This window comes from Aquarana catesbeiana, linkage group LG03, assembly GCF_042186555.1.
Source record: "Aquarana catesbeiana isolate 2022-GZ linkage group LG03, ASM4218655v1, whole genome shotgun sequence".
Classification (NCBI taxonomy): domain Eukaryota; kingdom Metazoa; phylum Chordata; class Amphibia; order Anura; family Ranidae; genus Aquarana; species Aquarana catesbeiana.
In genome coordinates this window covers 126,915,021-126,931,144 of record NC_133326.1, presented here as the reverse complement: position 1 = coordinate 126,931,144, position 16,124 = coordinate 126,915,021, and the positions used below count along the sequence as shown (strand labels likewise).

The 16,124-nt window shown below is 40.5% G+C and overlaps 1 protein-coding gene across 1 annotated transcript in view; it reads right to left on the bottom strand.

Moving 5' to 3' along the window:
- The window catches only part of LOC141131654 (uncharacterized), an 87,924-nt gene that overhangs the window by 25,769 nt on the left and 46,031 nt on the right, over positions 1-16,124 (bottom strand). The window contains exons 8-11 of the mRNA XM_073619187.1: positions 12,594-12,711; positions 5,537-5,657; positions 4,160-4,271; positions 1,575-1,687 (exon numbers count right to left, since the gene is read on the bottom strand). Coding sequence (XP_073475288.1) covers positions 1,575-1,687; positions 4,160-4,271; positions 5,537-5,657; positions 12,594-12,711 — 464 coding nt within the window. The remainder of the gene's footprint in view (positions 1-1,574; positions 1,688-4,159; positions 4,272-5,536; positions 5,658-12,593; positions 12,712-16,124) is intronic.

Here is a 16,124-nt window from a genome sequence, read left to right as displayed (position 1 = left end):
GATATAGCTCACAATGATTCTCAGAAGGGGAAGACCTTTTCAGAAGAAACAATCAAAATGAATTGCTCATTCCATTTGTTTATGAATGGGAAATGTCTTTTTAGGTTTTGCAAGTCTTTTAGTAGTAGCCTGGTAAGACAGAAAAAATCAAGTGCTACTATACTGAGGCCTTTGCACACAGCAGAAATGAGCTGGAGTGCTCTGGGCCACGGTGAGAAATCTTACACAGCCTTCTGCTACACTGTCTCTGGGTCTTCTTCAAAGTTTTCCATGTCTACCTCCCTAAGGGAGGTAGTTTCAAGTGGAGGGCCACCCTAAAATAAATAAATTGCATGAAAAATCTTTAAAAAATTAAAAAAAAAACATTTGAAAAAAAACATTTTTAAACTTACCGGAACCCTTGTTGCTAGGCAGTCTTCCTAATCTGCCTCTTCCTATTCCGCGGTGTGTCCTGCTCCTCGGTGAGCGGCCCCGTTGCCTTTTGGGAACTGTGTGTGTTCCCAGAAAACCACGAGGCCATTCACAGAGCGCCGCGCCGCTCGCGCATGCGCAGTAGGAAACTGGCAGTGAAGCCACAAGGCTCCACTGCCTGTTTCCCTTAGTTAGGATGGTGGTGCCGGTACCCGAGGCCGAGGCCGACATCGCGGGCACCCAGGACAGGTAAGTGTACTTATTTAAAGTCAGCAGCTACAGTGTTTGTAGCTGCTGACTTTAAAAAAAAATTTTCGCTGGCCAGAATCCCGCTTTCAGTTCAGATACATGTAGAGAAGGTGGAGGTGGAGATGAACCCTGGTGCTTTTGGGCTCTGGATAGTTATGGCTAAATTAAGGTCGTTAATTGTCTGAGAAAATCTGAGTGGCAGAGAAATCTTCCTTGGTCAGGTAGGCTGCTTGATGCTTGCCTAAGATAGAGCTAGAATCAGTAGCAAAGACCAGAATTAGAATAGGGTCCTGCTCCAGTGCAAGGAAGCAATGTCACTCTGAGTGGTTTGAGTGCTTTGCTGGCAATGGGCAGAGTGGATGTTTGTCTGAGCTTCCCTTGTGTCTGCTTTCTTTCGTTGCTATTAGTGAGGGTTTTCCTCAGTGGGGTGCTCTGAAAGTTAGGTGTGGAAGTGTGTTTCGAGTAGTGGAGATATTAGCATAGCACCCTGAGGCTAACTACATGCACTGCACTATATGCTGAATTGAGTGTCCAAGCAGGATCCAGTACCCGAAGCAACAATACAGGCCCTTCCCACAGCATGCAGTCTTGCTATGGTTTTACTGAGCTTGCACCAATCTGGATGCACAACTACTATTGTTGAAGTAGAAGGCAAGTGAGGAGGTTGAGTGAAGAGTTTATTAAAGAATTTGAAGTAAATAAAAAAATAGTTAAGCATAGAAATAGGGTTACAGGGGGATTCCTAAGGTTGAGGGGGGTCCAAAGGTTTTGCCAGTGTCTAATCATATGAAGGTAGCATCCTATAACCAGGGTCTATTAATATTCAGCAAATGCTCTTTACTGTACGGATAAGATATACTGTCGCCTAATTGTCATGAATAAGTTAAATGCACAGTGATTCTCTAAATACATACCTAGACATCTTAACCTTGTTTCTGCAACCTTTGCCACCCTCCCAGTGTATGGCTTGAATGTTCTTATTCATCATGTTCCCACATGATATGCAGGGCTTCCCATTATTATAGGACTACACGGGGAAAAAAATAATAAAAATCAGTGAAACCACAGTAATATAAAATAAATACATTAAGCTACAGCAAACACTGAAAAAAGCAGAAAGGCACGTGACTGGCTTAATGCCAATCACAGAGTAAACCATAATATAGGTCAGTAGTTCTCAGTGCACACAGCTTGGGTGTGCTGTCCACTTCAACTGACAACAGAGGATGCTCTACATATCACATGTACAGTGCCTTGAAAAAGTATTCACACCCCTAAAAATCCACATTTTATCATGTTACAACCAAAAACATAAAATGTATTTTATTGGGGTTTTATGTGATAGACCAACACAAAGTGGCACATAATTGTGAAGTGGAAGGAAAATAAAAAATTTATTTTTTACAAATATCTGAAAAGCGTGGCGTGCATTTGTATTCAGCCCCCTTTACTCTGACACCCCTAACTAAAATCTAGTAGAACCAAATGCATTCAGAAGTCACCCAATTAGTAAATAGAGTCCACCTGTGTGTAATGTAATCTCAGTATAAACACAGCTGTTTTGTGAAGCCCTCAGAGGTTTGTTATAGAGTCTTAGTTAAAAAAACAACATTATGAAGGCCAAGAAACACACCAGACAGGTCAGGGATAAGGTTGTGGAGAAGTTTAAAGTAAGGTTAGGTTATAAAAAAATATCCCATGCTTTGAACATCTCGCGGAGCACTGTTCAATCCATCATCCGGAAATGAAAAGAGAATGGTACAACTGCAAACCAACCAAGACATGGAGGTCCATTGAAACTGACAGGCTGGGCAAAGGAGAGCATTAATCAGAGAAGCAGCCAAGAGGCCCATGGTAACTCTGGGGGAGCTGCAGAGATCCACAGCTCTGTTCACAGGACAACTATTACTCAAGCACTCCACAAATCTGGCCTTTATGGAAGAGTGGCAAGAAGAAAGCCATAAGTAGTCCTGTTTGCAGTTTGCGAGAAGCCATGTGGGGGACACAGCAAACATGTGGAAGAAGGTGCTCTGGTCAGATGAGAGCAAAATTGAACTAAAAGCAAAAAGCTATGTGTGGCAGAAAAGGGAACACTGCACATCACCCCGAACACACCATCCCGATCGTGAAACATGGTGGTGGCAGCATCATGCTGTGGGGATGCTTTTCTTCAGCAGAGACAGGGAATCTGGTCAGAGTTGATGGGAAGATGGATGGAGCCAAATACAGGGCAATCTTAGAAGAAAACCTGTTAAGAGTCTGCAAAAGACGTTAGACTGGAGCGGAGGTTCACCTTCCAGTAGGACAATGACCATAAACATACAGCCAGATCTACAATAGAATGGTTTAGATCAAAGCATATTCATGTGTTAGAATGGCCCAGTCAAAGTCCAGACCTAAATCCAATTGAGAATCTGTGGCAAGACTTGAAAATTGCTGTTCACAGACGCTCTCCATCCATTCTGACAGAGCTCAAGCTATTTTGTAAAGAAAAATGGGCAGAAATGTCACTCTCTAGATGTGCAAAGCTGGTAGAGACATCCCCAAAAAGACATGCAGTTGTAATTGCAGTGAAAGGTGGTTCTACAAAGTACTGACTCTGGGGGGCTGAATACAAATGCACACCACACTTTTTAGATATTTGTAAAAAAATTTGAAAATAATTTATCATTTTCCACCCACTTTATAATTACACGCCAATTTGTGTTGGTTTATTACATAAAATCCCAATAAAATACATTTATGTTTTTGGTTGTAACATGACAAAATGTGGACAATTTCAAGAGGTATGAATACTTTTTCAAGGCACTGTATATGTATGATTTATAGCACCAACAGGAATGAAACATATAAACAAGATGCAGGGTACTGGTATTCACCTTACAGTTGTTCTCAATAAACGATCTGCATTCGGGCCATTCACCCGCACCCACATGCCTGTCATATTGGGACAAGCAGCTGTATCTGTGCAGCTGCTGCATCTTAACAGACCTCAATAGGCTGCCCACATGCAACACCTGGAAGCTAGAAATCTCAAAGCCCATTCATGCAATGAAGGCCTTATCTCTGTGAACAAGGCCTATATCACCTGTGCAAGATGGGGAAATCTTCAAAACATGGCTTTCCGGGTGTGCTTTAGGAAATAGATTGGTAAATACTGATCTTAATGTAGGTCTAAACAGGACAAAAAACTAAGTGTAAAAAAACATTAGAACTTCACCAAAGTGACACAAAGTATTGAGAATTTGGAAACATCCTGTGAACTGGAACAATCCTAGATTAATCAAAAAAGCAGTACAGATATAAAGCTTACAACAAAATCAGCTGCTTATGTGTTTCCAAACTTACGTCTGCCAAGCAAACGGGTTACACACGCAATCAAACTGCACAAGTAGATTACAGAGACTCGCATTCTGCAAAATAAATAGCTTGGCTGCCATCTGCTGGATTAAATTTGGATGTGCGCATTATCAGTAACTACTGAAAAAAATCAGCTCACCTGCTCTTTAGCACAAAAACCACATATCATGCGAGTTGCTAGCTCCATTACATGGTCTTCAGCTTCATCATGACAGGAATCACATGGATAAGCTTTCCCACAGCACGGAAACCTGCAATTATAAATAAAAACCAGAGGGATCAGAACTGCTACAGAGAAGAGTCCTGATTTCACTTGTGATATATAAAGCACTTCTAAAGCCTGGCACATTTTCAAGTGATCCGATGTTAGTACAGCGATCTCCCCTGCCGCCCACCCCATTGGCTGAAAGCCCTGATCGGGAGCCGGTCAGCTGCTGGTTTTCCAGCCCAGCTCCCATACACACGGGCCGGATGTCGGACGGTTTTTATTGAACCGGTCGATGTCACCCGGCTCGTTTGTACAGGGATAGAAAAACACAGTGAAAATGAAGGGCATTCCCCCTAGCAGCTGCTCTGCAAAAACACAAATCAAAACTGCACCAAAAAGCTACACTACTTCTTAGGTGATGTTCACTAACACATTTGTAATAAATCAGGGCAAAGCCAATTGATTGATTGTTTTTTGTTGCATTCCCAGCAGCTTGGATGTGAATTAAACACAAATTTGGATCTTAGCAATCAGGTTTATGTTATGAACGAAACCTGTACCAAGAGAAATATAAAGACTGCTGTTGGTGACCTTTCAAAAATACTATTTGTTTTGCTGTCTCTGCTTTGAATACTTTTGAAGTCATTGACCTGCAATAAGTACAGAAGTCAGAAAAATCTCCTGTAAACTTGTTCCAGATCAGCAGCTTAGAAATCAACAAGGACACTAGGTCATTACAACAGCCAAGGGACTGGCATTTTCACAAAGGGTCAGGAGTGGCAGACTCCTCCTTTCTTGCAATGAGTTTCCTTTAACAGAAACCTAGATCAAGAGAAACATGGAAACTGCCATTGCTGACCTCTCCTGAAAAAGCTGGCATGCTCATACCCTCATGCTGCAAATCTTTGGAGTTACTGTTCCAGAACAAGAATGCAGATGATAACTTCTGACTTTTCTCCAACTCGGATTTGTGTGTGTGTTCCTGGCCAGAGACTTTGAACGTATTAAAGCCTGAGGGTCAGCATAACAGCCAAGCAACTTGTATTGTAATGTATGGAGTTGAGCAACAGTAGCCTATTTATTTCTCTTATGACAAGATCAATTTAAAATATCTGTTCTACAGGCAGCTATGAAGAAAACACTGTTGTTCATATTAAACATTTAGGCATTTGGCTACACAGAAAGAACAATGTTATTATGAGTATAGGTAACAACACCTCCTCTACTGTACTACAAGTCAACACCTACAGAAATTTTCTTCATGCTGTTACATCTTCCCAGACAACTCTAGGTCTGTTTAAGTCTCACCTGTACCATCGGCAGCTCTTCCTGTAATGTCTACAGGTTCCTTGATCCGGAAGAGGTTTCCCTGATTGTATTGCTGGATCTCTTAGTTTCTTCCTACCATAGCTGTGCTGATCCTTATTCCCTGTAACAACAGTATAGTTTATGAAAAAGGTCTACTCCTAGTACTCGTTCACATTGACTATGGCTTTGAAATTGTGAGCCTTCATCTGAAATCACACGATTTCAAAGCTGCATGTCAGTGCGACTTCGGGTGCAACTTGGAAGACATCTGTGCGGCATCATGCACAGATATCTATGCAAGTTGCATCTGAAATCGCAGCACTGCAAAGTCGGTGACGCACTGATTTGAATAGTGCGATTGCTGCAATAGGGTGCCACTTATCATGCGATTTGACCTGTCAAATCGCATGACAAGTCGCTCCAATGTGAAAGAGGCCTTACTATGTTTAAAATGACATAATGCCTTTCTGCTGACAAAAAAAAATTTTCAAAGACATTTCAAAATAGCATTGAAATTTTATAGCAACATGCACCCCAATTACTTCTTTGGGGCCCATAAAGCCTACACCAATGTACAGCTCCGTAAGACTACATGCAATTTATAGTAAAATAATGAATATAACCAATAAACATGTAAAGATTTTTATTTTAAATGTACTTTATAACTGGCAGATTAAAGTATAACAAAAAGGCAAAACTTTTTCTTTTAGTTTTAGACAGAGTGGAGAGAGATTAAATTGCTTGGCAATTTGAATTGCCATCTGTGCTCCCATTAAGGAGATTCCCCTTCTCGATTTGTCCTGTTTAATATTTTCATTGAAAGTAAAAGAAAATCCCAAATTTTGGGGTGTCTCCAGAAAAGTAATAGTGGGGAAATCTTCCAAAGGGGACTCTAGTTCTGGTGACCTGGGGGGTTCCAAGCAAATCCCATAATTTGCTGGGGTTTTCTCTCACTTCTGGATTTTCAAACCACTGTTTGGCTATGGGACAGGAATTAAAATAAAATTTGGTAAAGAGAATTAAAATGAAAGATGGTAAAAAAAAAAATAAATAAATAAATCTGACAGGGATTATAACCCTCCCTTGCTCTATTCAAAATTTTAAAAAAAGTTTTGCCTTTTTTTTTGCCTTTTTTACCATCTTTCATTTTAATTCTCTTTACTTTAAGTACCAAAAGTGATGTATTATCTTTTGAACATGATGGTAAACTACAGTGCGTGTTGTTGAGTTCACATTCATTGTAACATTTCTCTGAAAGTACAGTAATTACTCGCCAGCACACCACGGATCTTCAACCAACTCCGAACGGTATTTTTTTTTTGAAGATCCATCACATCACAAATAGAGAAGTACAAAAATTCGGAGCTGCGCAGACGAAGGGGCCCTGTGTGGCTCTGAAACATTGTACTTCTCTATTTGTGATGTGATCTTTCTTCAATTAAAAAAAAAAAAAAAAAAATCGGACTTGGTTGAAGATCTGCTGTGTGCCGGCAAATATTTACATTGTGTTGTGCATGTCCCAGTATCCAGCTGGCACACCCAATATTTTTGGGAGCTCATTCCAGGAAAGTTTGCCATGGGAACATGGACTGTTATCTGAAAGTAATTAAAGTGGATGTAAACCCAATGTCATCCTTTCTAAACTACTGCCATAGGGGTTATCTATAAGGATATACATGCCTCCTGCATGTATCTTTACCTGTCAAAGGTCTCCCCTCTGTCTGTTATGAGAGCCAAAAAACTGCAGATTCTGTGGGTGGGTCTGTTGTCTGGAGCTCGGTGGGTGGAGTCGTGATGTCAGTAGACTCCCCGCCCACCTCTACACTCCCCTTGTCAATATGCATTTTCTCCTGTGTATTTCTTACACTGAACTTCTGCTATGATCTCTAACATCCAGTGCAAAGACAGCAAAGTAACCACATGACTTAAGCATGCCCAATTATGCTGAGGTGTGGAACATCCAATCCTGGCAGAGCAGCAGAAGAAAGGAGTGGGGGAGGGAATGAAAAAATAATGCATGTCTTAGGCTAGTGCACCAGATATGTAAATCACCTGTCACTCATAGCAAGGGGGAGGATTTGACAAAGTTTTTCTCTGTTTGTCAAGATTTATCTCACTGAACAATAAAAGAGGATTGCTCAGAGATGGATTAACTCTTTGTGGCAAGACTGGGCTCAAATGATAGGAAATCTTATACTCTATATTATGACATTAAAAAAAAAAAAAAAAAAAAAAAAAATTGGGTTTACATCCACTTTAAGGATCCCATTTTTACATGCTTTCCATTACACATTTCATGTGGATATATAGCTCAAACAAAATACATCTTATTTACAAATAAGTGCAGCCCCTTAAAGACTGAGGATGCAAAATTTGGAAATTAGTTCCAAATTAGTTCCACTTGAGTTTGACATGACAACTACAGTGCTGAACAGGTAAGTCTATGCAGCAAGTAAACAAATAACAATGGCTTTATCCAATAAACAGTAGCCTATAGCGAACATTCAAATTTTTTTTCCCAAAAAAATTGATTTGAGGAAAGTGAAGCTGCACTGCTATGGATTACTAAACTTTTCACATATTTACCGATCTCTGCACCTTTTTTGAGTATGCCAAATGGAGACAAGATATCTGAATAAATAATATGTTCTGATATTATTCAGGTTCCACTTTCAGGCTTAAGATATTGTTTAAAAAAAAACCAAGGCATTACTTCAAGGAAAACTATACTCCACTCCGCTGGGGAGCCCAGGATTGCAGGAAACTTCTTCCACATTGAAAGCAGGAGGAAGTCTGGACCCCCCTGAGACTAATGACCCTGGAAGTGATGTACAGTGCCTTGAAAAAGTATTCATACCCCTTAAAATTTTCCACATTTTGTCATGTTACAACCAAAAATATAAATATATTTTATTGGAATTTTATATGATAGACCAACACAAAGTGGCACATAGTTGTCAAGTGGAAGGAAAATGATAAATGGTTTTCAAAATTTTTTACAAATAAATATCTGAAAAGTGTGGCGTGCATTTGTATGCAGCCCCCTTTACTTTGATACCCCTAACTAAAATCCAGTGGAACCAATTGCCTTCAGAAGTCACCTAATTAGTAAATAGAGTCCACCTGTGTGTAATTTAATCTCAGTATAAATAAAGCTGTTTTGTGAAGCCCGCATTTGTTTTATCGAACCTTAGTGAACAAACAACATCATGAAGGCCAAGGAACACACCAGACAGGTCAGGGATAAAGTTGTGGAGAAGTTTAAAGTAGGGTTAGGTTTTAAAAAAAAATATCCCAAGCTTTGAACATCTCATGGAGCACTGTTCAATCCATCATCTGAAAATGGAAAGAGTATGGCACAACTGCAAACCTACCAAGACATGACCATCCACCTAAACTGACTGGCCGGGCAAAGAGAGCATTAATCAGAGAAGCAGCCAAGAGGCCCATGGTAACTCTGGAGGAGCTGCAGAGATCCACAGCTTTGGTGGGAGAATCTGTCCACAGGACAACTATTAGTCATGCACTCCACAAATCTGACCTTTATGGAAGAGCGGCAAGAAGAAAGTCATTGTTGAAAGAAAGCCATAAGAAGTCCTGTTTGCTAGAAGCCATGTGGGGGACGCAGCAAACGTGGAAGAAGGTGCTCTTTTTAGATGAGACCAAAATTTACTTTTTAGCCTAAAAATAAGACGCTATGTGTGGTGTAAAACTAACACTGCACATCACCCTGAACACACCATCCCCACTGTGAAACATGGTGGAGGCATACCTAAAAACATTTGAAGCTGTAATTGCAGTAAAAGGTTCTACAAAATATTGACTTGGGGGGCTGAACACAAATGCACACCACACGTTTCAGATATTTGTAAAAAAAAATGAAAACCATTTATCATTTTCCTACCACTTCACAATTCTGTGCCACTTTGTGTTGGTCTATCACAAAAAATTAAAATAAAATACATTTACATATTTGGTTGTAACATGGCAAAATGTGGAAAATTTCAAAGGGTATGAATACATTTTCAAGACACTGTGTCTTACATCAGTTCCAGGGTCACACCTGCCATTTCCCGGATAGCATAGCCGAGGATGCAGCTATTCGAACACAATCTGTGTTGGAATAGTTGCACTGTAGGAAAAGGGAGACATTGGGGGTCAAATAACCCTCCAATGTCTTTGTCATGTTACAACCAAAAATAGAAATGTATTTTATTGGGATTTTATGTGATAGACCAACACAAAGTGGCAAATAATTGTGAAGTGGAAGGAAAATGATAAATGGTTTTCAAAATTTTTTACAAGTAAATATCTAAAAAGTGTGGCGTGCATTTGTATTCAGCCCCCCTGAGTCAATACTTTGTAGAACCACCTTTCACTGCAATTACAGCTGCAAGTCTTTTTGGGGATGTCTCTACCAGCTTTGCACATCTAGAGAGTAACATTTTTGCCCATTCTTTGCAAAATTGCTCAAGTTCTGTCAGATTGGATGGAGGGCATATGAACAGCAATTGGATTTAGGTCTGGACTTTGAGCCATTCTAACACATGAATATGCTTTGATCGAAACCATTCCATTGTAGCTCTGGCTGTATGTTTAGGGTCGTTATCCTGCTGGAAGGTGAACCTCTGCCACAGTCTCACGTCTTTTGCAGGTTTTCTTCTAAGATTGCACTGTATTTGGCTCCATCCATCTTCCCATCAACTCTGACCAGCTTCCCTGTCTCTGCTTAAGAAAAGCATCCCCACAACATGATTCTGCCACCACCATGTTTCACGGTGGGGATGGTGTGTTCAGGGTGATGTGCAGTGTTAGCTTTCCGCCACACATAGCGTCTTGCTTTTAGGCCAAAAAGTTCAAATTTGGTCTCATCTGTCCCGAGCACTTTCTTCCACATGTTTGCCGTGTCCCCCCACATGGCTTCTCGCAAACTGCAAACAGGACTTCTTATGGATTTCTTTCAACAATGGCTTTCTTCTTGCCACTCTTCCATAAAGGCCAGATTTGTGGAGTGCATGACTAATAGTTGTCCTGTGGACAGATTCTCCTACCTGAGCTGTGAATCTCTGCAGCTCCTCCAGAGTTACCATGGGCCTCTTGGTTGCTTCTCTGATTAATGCTCTCCTTGCCTGGCCAGTCAGTTTGGGTGGACGGCCATGTCCTGGTAGGTTTGCAGTTATGCCATACTCTTTCCATTCGAATGATGAATTGAACAGTGCTCCATGAGATTTACAAAGCTTGGGATATATTTTTAAAACCTAACCCTACTTTAAAATTCTTCACAACTTTATCCCTGACCTGTCTGGTGTTTTCCTTGACCTTCATGGTGCTGTTTGTTCACTATAAGGTTCTCTCCCAAACCTCTGAGGGCTTCACAGAACAGCCATATTTATACTGATATTAAATCACACACAGGTGGACTCTATTTACTAATCAGGTGACTTCTGAAGGCAATTGGTTCCACTAGATTTTAGTTAGGGGTATCGGAGTAAAGGGGGCTGAACACAAATGCACGCCACACTTTTCAGATATTTATTTGTAAAAAATTTTGGAGAAAACCATTTATCATTTTCCTTCCACTTCACAATTATGTGCCACTTTATGTTAGTCTATCACATAAAATCCCAATAAAATACATTTATGTTTTTGGTTGAAACATGACAAAATGTGGAAAATTTCAAGCTGAGGATGTCAATCTGCTGGAGATTCCTCCCCCTGTCAACTTTTTTCTCTTGGTGTCAGGAAAACTTGTCAGAAGTGATTCATGCTGATAGCAGAGGAACAAAGCAGCATACAGAAATAACACAGAGCTTTTAATTGAAGCAAGTACACACTATAGCTGGATATGCTTAGTTCATATTTCATATCTGAAGTTTACAACCACTTTAACATTGTTCTCCAACAAGAAAAACCCACATACCCACATAGAGGGTGCCCAAATAAATTTACAAAATTATGGGAAAGATGGTTGGAGACCCTGGGCCTAGTGCCTTCACAGCTGATCTTACACAGACTCTTGAGGTAGGTGAGATAGAATATGGCCTACTTGAGTAAAAACACAAGATCAGCGTAAAACAATTGCAGAATTGTGGATTTAATTTTTATAAAATTCTTCACCATGACAAAACCAGGATGTTCAATTTACACATCGTGATTGGTACAGTGTTAGTACTAGAATTGAAGGAAGTGTGTCATAAGTACAATACATTCACCTCTAGGTAATAATAGGCATATGGAACCTTAAAAAAAGAGGTTGTAAAAGCACAAGGTTTTTCACCTTCATGCATTTTATGCATGAAGGTTAAAGAACTTCAGTGCGCAGCAGCCCCCCTCATACTTACCTGAGCTCCCTCTCGATCCAACGATGTCCACGAGAGCATTGGCTCTCTGGGGACTTGCACTCCTGATTGGCTTTTGGAAGCAGCGGGAGCCACTGGCTCCCACTACTGTCAATCACAGCCAGTGAGCCAATCAGGAGACAGAGCGGCAGGGTCGAGCCGCAGCTCCGTGTGTGAATGTACACACAAAACCACTGCTCGGGAGCACACCTGCTTGGGTGCCCCCACAGCAAGCTGCTTGCTGTGGGGGCACCCGGCAGGGGCTAGGAGCGCCACCTGAGGACCCGCGATGAGGAGGACCTAGGCTGCTCTGTGCAAAACCACTGTACAGAGCAAGTAAGTATAACATGTTTATTTAAAAAAAAAAACAAGACTTTAATATCGTTTTAATTGTTGCTTGTTAATTCCTCAAATTATTGTATAGCATTTTGTTTGTTTTTGGTGTTGTGTGGTGCTTGGGGGGGGTATATATGTAGAGATGTAGATGCCATTGCTGACTTCTCCATATGGGGATCCTATTTCACTGGTTGTCATTCTGATGCTTTGGCTTCAATGATTTCTGAGTCACTGACCGGGAGCAAGTATAGTTTTGGATATGAATTAACAGCATGCTTGCACTGGATCTGTGACCTAAAAATTACTGAAGGCAGGCAATAAGCATTTTTAGTGGTAGAGCAGCAATACGAGCTCCTATACTTCTTTCATGACAGATAACATACCGGTGGCTTTACTTGGGTACCGTTGAACCTTTTGGAACCTGACAGCTTCAGTCAAAATGCTGAGTTTGCTGTGGCAGTTCAGACAATTCAGGTCTTTAGTTACACCAAAAGAGAGATTCTGTGAAAGAAATGCATATTGTTTCACCTTACATTGAAAGGGCAAAGATACGATATCATTAAACAATATGTTACCCCAACATTTCATATTCCTGATATGTATCTGTTGATCCATGTAATTGTGTTAAAAAGTATCCTGTTCTCTCTGTATTGCTTCCTTTTTGTGAAATCCCTGGTGATCTTACCAGTCCCCCTGCTTGCCTATTTCAAACTGACCATACTAGACATAGAAGCACATTCTTCACAATGTGGTCAGTTTTCTGGCAGTACTGGGAGCATAGCCTGCCTGTTTTCCAATGGCCAAGACTTGTGCTGACACCCCCCCTGACACAGCCATTCACCACCATCTCTCTAAGCCCCTTATACAGCTAAGAACAGAGGTTGTGATCACTTATTAACCACTTAAGGACCAGCCTTGTTTTGGAATTTAGGTGTTTACATGTTTAAAACTGTTTTTTTTGCTAGAAAATTACTTAGAACCCCCAAACATTACATAGTGTTTTTTTTCTAAACCCTAGAGAATAAAATGGCGTTCATTGCAATACTTTTTTTTCACACTGTATTTGCGCAGCGGTCTTACAAGCGCGCTTTTTTTGGAAAAAATTCACTTTTTTTGAATAAAAAAATAAGACAACAGTAAAGTTAGCCGAATTTTTTTTTATGTTGTGAAAGATAATGTTACGCTGAGTAAATTGATACCCAACATGTCACGCTTCAAAATTGCGCCCGCTCGTGGAATGGCATCAAACTTTTACCCTCAAAAATCTCCATATGTGACGTTTAAAAAATTCTACAGGTTGCATGTTTTGTGTTACAGAGGAGGTCTAGGGCTAGAATTATTGCTCTCGCTCTGACTGCGGCAATGTCACATATGTGTGGTTTGACCACCGTTTTTATATGCGGGCGCTTCTGCGCGCGAGCTCGTCGGGACGGGGGTTTTAAAAGAAATTTTTTTTATTTTTATTATTTATTTTACATGATTTTATTTATTTTTACACTGTTTTTTTAAAAAAAATTGTGTCACTTTTATTCCTATTACAAGGAATGTAAACATCCTTTGTAATAGAAAAAAGCATGACAGGACCTCTTAAATATGAGATCTGGGGTCAAAAAGACATCAGATCTCATATTTACACTAAAATGCAATAAAAAAAAAAAGTCGTTAAAAAAATGACATTGAAAAAAATGTGCCTTTAAGACGTATGGGCGGAAGTGACATTGCTTCCGACCTGCAGTGTCATGGAGACGAGTGGGCGCCATCTTAGCCTCACTCGTCTCCAGGCACAGCAAGGAGACAGACACGATCGCCTCCGCCGCTACCGACGGCTCCGGTAAGCGGTGGAGGGCACCACATTGCGGCGGGAGGGGGCCCCCTCTCCCGCCACCGATAAAAGTGATCTTGCGGCGAATCCGCCGCAGAGACCACTTTTATCTGAAAGCCGACCGCTGCACGAAAACGGGGATACCGGGGTTATGGCAGCTAGCTGCTGCCATAACAACGATATCCGCCGCCAAACTTTGGACGTACATCGGCGTGCAGTGGTCGGCAAGTGGTTAAAAAAAAAAAAAATTTTTAAATGTTTTATTTAAACATACAGTATACACAAAAGTTTTGCCTTTTATTTCTATTTTAAACTGAATGGGTTGTTACAAGGTTAGGGTTCACATATTTCTGCCAAAGTATTTTAAAGTATATGTTAGACTCCTTTCACATGGACATTCTGATCAGGTTTACCTGTCTGTTTTTCAAGAGGAGCTGAATGGAAGATCCTTGATCCCTATGGACAGATAGATGTAAACAATTTTGTGTCCATTTACACCTGCCTATCTCTGGGTCCGTTCAAGTTAAAAAAAAAAAAAAAACTCAAAAAAGGACTGGACCTGGGTAGCCTAATGTAAATAGACAGTGAAGTCCGTTTAACCTAGCCAACGAGCATGGATGTCAAAACACTGACATCCATCCCATCTGCTCACAGATCCCCTGCTGATTGGTTCGGACTGTGCTCTGTGTGAAAGGAGCCTTAAGCCTAGAAAGCAACTGAAAGACACAATGTAATGAAATGCTTGAGAATTAAAAGGTCTACTTGTATCTAAGATCATACATTTCTGATACCTTCCCATATTCCTTTAGGGTAGTTGTGCTTTTTGTATACAAAGAGCATGTGGCCAAGAACACAATGCAAGATAGTGACCCAATTAATGTCTATGTGTGCCAATAAGGCCCTTTTCACACTGGGGCAGGGGCGCCGTCGGCGCTAAAATGCCGCTATTGTTAGCGGCGCTTTACCGTCGGTATTCGGCCACTAGCGGGGCGGTTTTACCCCCGCTAGCGGCCGAGAAAGGGTTAAAAACCACCGCAAAGCGCCTCTGCAGAGGCTCCAAAGATGCTGCTAGCAGGACTTTTTTACCATCCTGCCAGCACACCGCTCCAATGTGAAAGCCCTCGGGGCTTTCACATTGGAGACAAAGCAGCGGCACTTTCAGGTCGGTTTGCAGGCGCTATTTTTAGCGCAATAGCGCCTGCAAACCGCCCCAGTGTGAAAGGGGCCTAAATAAAAATACAAAAATTTTCAATTTAGAAGGGAAGGGAGAAAAACATTTTTGTAAATAATCTCTTAGCTAATTGAATTGTTAGGCAGTTTTTAGGTTAAATTGTTCAAACTTGATAACTGGCTTTTAACATTGTCTAAAAGTGAAAATAAACTTTGCCTATATGGGGCAAAGCAACAGGTTCACTTATTTGTGAATATTTGTGCAGCCCTGGCCTAAAGTGTAAATACTGGCAACATAAAAGAATTACATATATGATGTCTGTCACTAGAGGTGAATGAGTACAAAAATCTACATTGTGCGGAAAACTGTCTCCTATTTTAACTCTGAAGACATGGTAAAGGGATTAAATACATCTAGGAGTAAAATAGATAAAAACCTTTACCATATGTCTCACTAACTTGTGGGTTTGCAAACATGGTGACATAGGGGCCTTCAAAAGTGCTTTACAGTACTAAGGTCCAAAATGTATACCCACTTGCCCTCCGGAAGAATTATCCCCCCCCCCCCTTTCATGACCAGGCCATTTTTTGCTTTTTTGGCACTGCTTTACTTTGCAACGCTGTACACAAATCAAATTTATGTACTTTTTTGTCCATATTTAGAGCTTTCTTTTGGTGCAATTTGATCACCTCTGGGTTTTTTATTTTTTGTGCTAAAAAGGAAAGAAAAGACCTAGAATTTTTTGGGAAAAAAAAAAAAAAAAAACATGTTTTACTTTCTGCTATGAAACATATCCAAAAAAATTTAGAAATTTAGGGCGATATGTATTTTGATAGATTTTTTTTAGTAAAAAAATCCCAATAAGTGTATATCGATTGGTTTACATGAACGTTATAGCGTCTACAAACTATGGTGTATATA